Source organism: Salvelinus alpinus, chromosome 16, assembly GCF_045679555.1.
Source record: "Salvelinus alpinus chromosome 16, SLU_Salpinus.1, whole genome shotgun sequence".
In the NCBI taxonomy this organism is placed as follows: domain Eukaryota; kingdom Metazoa; phylum Chordata; class Actinopteri; order Salmoniformes; family Salmonidae; genus Salvelinus; species Salvelinus alpinus.
The window spans coordinates 23,327,143-23,334,865 of record NC_092101.1 but is presented as its reverse complement, the minus strand read 5'-3'; the positions used below and the strand labels follow the sequence as shown (position 1 = coordinate 23,334,865).

Genomic DNA, 7,723 nt, shown 5'->3' with positions numbered 1-7,723 from the left:
TTTTTATGTAGTTATTTTAAGGTTTTGATCTAAAATGTCTTTCGGGAAATGCCACCATTCGCTTAATCTCAACATCGCCAGAGCCTCATTTGAACTAGAGGTTAACAACCTAATGAGCACTTGGTGAACAAATGAAGCGTGTAAATGCGCAGTGGTTTTTCCACCAAACCCGGTGCCGCTTACACTTTGTATAACTGCTACTCTCACCTCGGTCTCGTTTAATAAACTATGCTATTTCAGCGGAAGAACCCAGGAGGCAATCCTGGTTCAGCCGTGCTCAGGCAGGGCGGCAGCAGCGAAAGAGGTCGCTGCAATACTTCACCAGGGTGCTGCGGTAGCGGAAACATGCTGCTACATATGTTGTGTCAAGCATTCCTTTTGTGGCCGTCTAAAAAGGTGTAAAAACTCAGTCACCTAGCCTTTCGTAAAGAAATGAAAGCCTCACATGTTTTTTTTATGCATAGGCCTAATGAACAGTTAATTTAAGTGCCCACCGTCACTTAATTGCGCTGCGCCATTTAATTGGAAACCATGAGAGAACACAATGTTTTATGGTAGTAGGCCTATTGATTATACTACTATTTTAAAGGAAAATGCCACCCCAAAACTATCTTTTGGTATTTCTTTAATTAGTCCATTGCAGATATACTTCCAAAATATTTTGCATGTCAGCAATCAAGTTTTAAAGATGTAGAACTTTAAAAATACAGAAATACAGCCAGTATGATGCAAAACACAGCATCCTATGATGCAAAATGCATCATACCTAATGTATTTTGTAAGTTATATCTTTAAAACTTGATTGCTGACATGCAAAACATTTTGGGAGTATATCTGCAATGGACTAATGAAATAGAAAAATATAGTTTCTGGGTGGACTCTATCAAGGCTATTATATTTTCAACTTTAACCGATATTGTTAGATGAATGCTTAGTTCCACACAGCCCTCCAAAAGGATTTGTGGGCCTGTGTTTATTAGCATGTTGATGTTTTTCGTCAATATATTAATCAACAAATTTGTTCAACATTTACTACATGTTACAAACTCCACCTTTTTAAATAAAATATCACATATTAACCCACACTGTGATTTATAGTGAACGCAATGAACCCCTCTTTTTTTCATGCGTGTGAGAACTGCCGACATAATGACAATGTAAAAAAAAAAAATATATATGTATTTAATATCTTCTATTAGGTAGGCTAATTAGAGGTGCAGATGACAGCTGCATGGGAAACAGGTGTCATTTTGCTTACTGTGATTCTGTAGGTAATCAACGAGTGGCAGTTCCGCGTGCTGGGAAACGCAGCGCGCGGAACAGAGTGGGGTATACACCTCCAGTGGAGGAGCCCAGAAAAGCCCTAGACCAAATGTGGAAAGGTGCTCAGGGTTATAGAGGTACAGGTTACGATGTTTTGGTTTGCTTTTGTGAAGTTACTCATGCAGCCCTATCCAGTCAATATAGCCTAAACCCACATTCATTAGAATACAATTATTGCAGTGTCCCATGTAGGCCTACAGGTGAAATGTTTAGCCCACCTGTATTAGTCATTCTGAGGATTGTTACTAGAGAGGGGACATGGGTAATGTCGGGTTTTCTGCGGTCCATCAATATCACTGTGAAATTACAGAATTGTAGGCCCTATGTTAGTTAATTTGGTGCAAGTAAAACGTAACACTCAACATTGCATGATCTACCAGGATCGAAACATGATGGCCTACAGACCCATTTGCTCTTGATATTTGCGTTTGTTTACCAGTAGTATTGTGCCATTTTAAAATGTTTATTGGAGTCGACTAAATTAATCAATAAAATATTCTTATTGAATTGATCCTCTCGAATTGACATTTAATCTCACCCGTTTATATTTTATAATAGATCATTATCGTTAATTATTTGCCTCATTATTTAAATGGTTTGTACAAAGTTAAAATGAAGTTCTGCGGTTAATTAAAATGTACCCAGTGTAGCATCTGCGAAGTTTCATCCAATTTATCAACCAGCCCACGTCGTTTACAATGTGATTGTAGGCATAGGTCATCGAGGGCAGGGATCCAAGGCACCATCAGGATCCCAAGTTCATCCTGGAGTGACATGAACGATTGCAACATCATCCCCTGGTGTCCATGGCGGGCCAGCAACCTTCTAAGTTAGTATCACCTGCAATCTGGTCGTCCAAAAGTACAAATTAAATACCTTGGTATGTTGTGATTTTTTTACATTTACAATTCAATGTACACTTAGCCTGTATATGAGCCATTATTCAACTTGCAGCCTAAGTTGGAATTTATTTGTCATAATTCAATATGAAACTATTTCAACATTTACTGGTAATATAATTGTTAATTTGTGTAAAAAATTACTTACTGACTCTCACGTTGGCAGTCAATGCCTTTTTAAATGATTCAGTCTAAAAATAGGAAATAAATTAGGCTAAACCATAAAAACACTTATGAACATCGATTATTAATAGCAAATAATACAATTAGCTTGATTGCAGGAAAATGTAGACGTAGTCCATGTACTAATTTAAGAATTTCGCCTATTGTCTTTTTCTTGGGGTGCTGCATACAGGCTTTGACTACTGTTTGCACTTGACTTGAGGTATTGCCTACTGACAAAAGCCAACGTGACAAGCAGCAATTATTTCAAGATGGTTATTCTCAAAAATAATTCCAAGCAAAAGACCAGTCTGTCAAGTACGAGGTTGTTGGATTTTATATTTTCTCACGACCTCAAATGCTGTTTACTGTAATTACAAAACATGCGGTCTTTAAATTTCCGTCTCACTCACAGTAAATTATTTGATTAGGCTATAGCCTAATCAACTCATAAGGTTACTCGTTTTTTACCATTTGATTTATGCATGTTGAAGGTATTTGGTAGCTATGTGCTTGAATTGAAATATTGTACCAAAAAAAATTGAATGGCAGGATAGTTGTTGGCTCACTGTTTGCTGACGACGTAAATAATATGTAGGCTACTTTTCGACATGGTCTTCGATATACCAATTCTATTCCCAAACTTAACCGCACTGAAACCTTTTTTTATTATTGTCAGTGCACAATAGCCTACATAAGATAAGTAGCCTATGTATCAAAGGGCCCGGCTTGGCTCAACCGAATCCATAATGAATGTCCATGAGTAGCATTAAAATCGTGTAATAATGGTCCTATCATTGTACAATAAAAACACGTAAATTACTATTATGATACAAAAGTTATGTATTTTTATTTATCTTAGACGTTTTTTTCCCCAACTCCATGCACAACATTCTACCAGCTCTTGCACTGCATAGGCTAGTCTATTTGAATCAATATGTAAATGTACTTACCTTGTGATTTGACGGAATTAAAGGGCAGTGACGTACGTCAGTGAGCCTTTAAACATTGTCTTAATAAAAAAAGCGTAAATGAAAGGATCAATAAAGGCGTTTTATACATGAAAGACACGTGACGATACATCAAGCAATATAATCAAGTAAAGCAATATAGATCAACTTCAGAAATCGAATTATTGCCTGAATGTCTCGATAATTGCATTTAATTTGAGCTTTGGAATCTGTTTCCATAATATTTACAATTTTTATAAATCTTGATTTGATACGTAGTTTTCTATTTGCTTTTGAATTCAAGTTGAAAAAAGTATGTATTTTAGCTCTTCAGGATCCCCTTCAGATTCTAAACACTTGTTATTTGAGAAAGAACTCAGGTGGACACAGTTGAAAAAGTGACAGGCCAATCAGATTGCACCTTCCCCCCTTGGCCAATGACAGGCGCCACATTGTTGTCAAATTTGTCTAATGAAAACGTAGGAGTAACAATGGAGAGAGGAGGATCTGTATCTAGTGGCAATCTCTTGAGTAAGTTAGTGTCTCACGCTGGTGCGAGTATAGCAACCTCGGCTCCTTTTAGGTGATATTAAGTTAAAACAGGGCACTAATTTCTGCAAGTCTCTTGGATTTCTCCTCGTACATAACACGTTAAAAGTTAGTTTTTCAGTACAGATTGTTGCTGAGTTAATCAACTCTTGACAGGTTGCATGGCGTTTTTATACCTTACTCGCGCAAGTTGACAATCGGTCTTATCTGGTTGAGGCTACGTGTCGTTATCTTCAATGGACAGAACACCAGTAGATTAACCTACTTTAGAAGTTGTGCAGAGATGTTGACAACTGTTCGACTGGTGTGAACGGTTGAACAATTTACTCCTCAGCATCAATACAAACTACGCTGCTCACGTTACTTTTTCCAATTGATAGTAGATATTGATCAGCAATAGGACATGGATCTGAGACCAGAGCTCTCCACCGCGCCGTCAGGATCCCAGGTCCACCCTGGAGTCGGAGCGTCTGTCAACATCCCCGTCTCCATGGCCAGTAGCTTCCTGAGGGGTCCAATGCTATATCGCGCAACGGAGAAGTATCCTCGCACCCCGAAGTGTGCCCGCTGCAGGAATCATGGCGTGGTATCTGCGCTGAAGGGCCATAAACGCTATTGCCGCTGGAAGGACTGTATGTGCGCCAAATGCACCCTAATCGCTGAGAGACAGCGCGTAATGGCTGCACAAGTGGCTCTCCGTCGACAACAAGCTCAGGAGGAGAACGAAGCCCGGGAGCTGCAGCTCCTGTACGGGACAGCAGAAGGGTTAGCTCTGGCGGCCGCCAACGGCATCATACCACCGCGTCAGAATTATGAGGTCTTCGGTTCTGTCAACAACGAAAGTAACTCCGGTAAGTGGATTTATATATTATCCTGCTCAGAGTAGCCTGCTCATAAACACTGATAGGCCGACATAATGATATTGGCATGATGTAGTTCAGATTGTTTTGTACGTAAGAGTGTTTTCCGCATTGTTTTTCGTAACTTTGAAGAGTAACGTAAAGGACCCTGATGGAGAAATGTTTGAGGTGACGCATATTTCAAGATGACAAGTTGGCATTTTAATTTACCAAACTGTCAAGTGACAGTGACCATCTTGGTAAAACAATCAAACGGAGCGTATTGGGCGTCTTTGTTATTTGACTGACATCTCATCGTTTTTTTATGTATCTATTTCACAGATTCAAGCATGCAGAAGTTTGAATTGTTTCCGAAGTCCCAAATGTCGGTATCAGTGACCCAGCAGCAGACGGTGGGCAAATCGGTTTCCACTGACAGCGAACCAGGGATCTCATCCCCAGACGGGCGTCATGGCTCGGGCTCCGAGAATGGAGACGGAGAGTCGTTCATTAGCTCTCCTGTCTCCAAGGCACTGAAAGACGGAGAAGACACCCCGGGTTCGATTAGCCCCTTAGGATCTGACTCGGGTTCGGAGACCGACAAAGATGATCAAGAACCATCGCCCTCCTCGGCCGCCTCCAGGCAAATGAACCCCATCGACATATTGACCAGAGTGTTCCCCAGCCACAAGCGAAGTGTTCTCGAACTGGTTCTACAGGGCTGCGGGAAAGACGTGGTGCAGGCCATCGAGCAAATTCTCAACAACAGTGGACAAGCCAAGGCCCCGGAGCAGGTGTGGACAGCAGAACGCATGCTCCAGAGCGCACAGCCGCACCTCTCCTCCACTCCAAGGCCCATGTTACCGGGAGCAATGACGCTGAGCAACCGCTCCGCCTTCTCCCCTCTGCAGCCAAATGCGCCACACTTTGGCGCGGATCCCAGCACCTACCCCCTGAGCACCCATCTGGGACTAAACCCCTTGCGGCTGGCCTACTCGGCCCACAGCAGAGGGCTCACCTTCATGACACCCTACTCCACCACGGGGTTGATGCCAACTCTGGGCTTCAGGCCACCAATGGACTACTCATTCAGTGACCTCATACGGGACAGGACACTCTTGCACAAAGACCAAGGGTACACCAATGGCCTGTACGGGCCCCTCGTCAACAACAACCCAGACAAACCGTTAGACTGAGAATGGGCAATGTTTCATTATCTCAGTCGTGTTGGGACTAGGATTCAAGTGGACACATTCAGAGAGGAACAATGTATTTGTAGCCACAAGTGTTGAATGTTATGGGAGAGATCAGTAATGTTTGATACTCCACTGCTGTACATAGTGCTTTGTTTTTAGTCCGTTTACTTGCCCAAAATGGCATGAGAACCCAAGCTCATTTATATAACTTTGTTTTCTCAGAGAGAGCCTATTATTCCATGGGCATATACACAATTGTTGCTGTAAGTCCCCCGCCAATCATAGTGTGTAACCTGAAAATATCTCGCCAATGAAAGTATTTTGTCTGAAACATTACTAAAGGGGTTGCAATTCCAGAAAAACGGACAGGCAAATTATTCATCACACCATAATGTATGCAGTAGCATAATACTGAATTACATATATGGAGCACATCCAAATTATAACTTCGATATGGTTCCTGTAAATTGTAGGGTTTTGTGAGATTGAAAAAAAGTGGTGCAACCCAATTTAACTTTTTGAAATATTTGGGTTGTTGTGTTTGGTGAACCTGGTGCAATTGTTACTTTAGAATTTTTAGTTAAAATAATAAATCTGTAGGAAACATCCAACCTTAGTTACTAAGAAATTATTGCTCACACTTTTTTTTATTTTTTAGGACAGCCAAGCTTTAAAAAAAAAAACGTTCAAGTTGGATGAAGTTATTTCCATAACGTTTAGGTTACTGACGTTGAACATTACAATCGAAAGCTTAATTGTAAAAACGAATGATGTATTGCCATTCCTTTTCTGACTTTGTCTCCAACAGTACATTGTATATTGCATTTGATTATATAAGATTGATTATATTATAATTGACTTTAACTGTGTACTTTATCCGGCATTTATCAACTACACTACGACACTTCTCTGTTTTGTGAAATTGCTTTTGTTTGCAAGTCTATTGCTCCTCTGTCACAAGCTGTAGTGTCACGTGAAATTACTGGAAATAAATGTTATTTTATACAAAATGATTGCCAATTATTTCTAGACACCACAAACAATTTACTGATATTATTATTATTCCTATAAGGCTATTATTTGCAGTAATGATCATATAGTGCTTACACAAATATTATGTAACCTTTGCTAACTTTTATGTTTCAGAAATGTGTCATGTCTCATCATGCACCCCAAAAATCTGATGGGGCACAAAGTATGTGAGGGTGGCCTGGTGGTGGTCCGGAGGGGGTCATTTTTCTAACACCTGAAAAAGTTTTTTCCTGCAATCTACAGCTATAATCATTATGCTTCATTCTATGTAAAAAAAACATTGTTTTTCTGCATATCTAAAAATACGTCTTGAGCTGTCTGTATACTCCTGTTGGTTCTTTTTAATTTTTTAAAGAAACGAAATATGCATCTTTGCTAAAATCGGGGTAAAGAAATTAGTCTTATTCAGTACGTTTAGTTAGTGCTTGTTTTTCCTAAGTCTACCAACCTTGCCAGCAGGCTTGCCAGCTAAGATAGTTTGATAAGCCAGCTACTCTAACTTGATTGCTAGCCTGAAATGGCTTCTTGATCGCTAGTTATGAAGTTGGGAGATTGGGAACCTAGCTGGGCTAGCTAAAGCCAGCTTCATGAAATTGTTAGGTGGCTAGCAATATTACAGGCAAACAAGATTTATATATATATACACACACACACACACAGTACCAGTCAAAAGTTTGGACACATCTACTTATTCAAGGATTTTTCTTTATTTGTACTATTTCCTACATTGTAGAATAATATTAAAGACATCAGAACTATGAAATAACACATGG

At 40.0% G+C, this 7,723-nt stretch overlaps 1 protein-coding gene across 1 annotated transcript; it reads left to right on the top strand.

Moving 5' to 3' along the window:
- The first annotated feature begins 3,821 nt into the window (after positions 1-3,821).
- Positions 3,822-6,928, top strand: LOC139541153 (doublesex- and mab-3-related transcription factor A2-like). Its single transcript, XM_071345456.1, has 2 exons — positions 3,822-4,734; positions 5,065-6,928. Exons 1-2 carry the CDS (start codon positions 4,287-4,289, stop codon positions 5,916-5,918), a joined length of 1,302 nt encoding a protein of 433 aa, XP_071201557.1. The 5' UTR covers positions 3,822-4,286; the 3' UTR covers positions 5,919-6,928.
- The last annotated feature ends 795 nt before the right edge of the window (positions 6,929-7,723 follow it).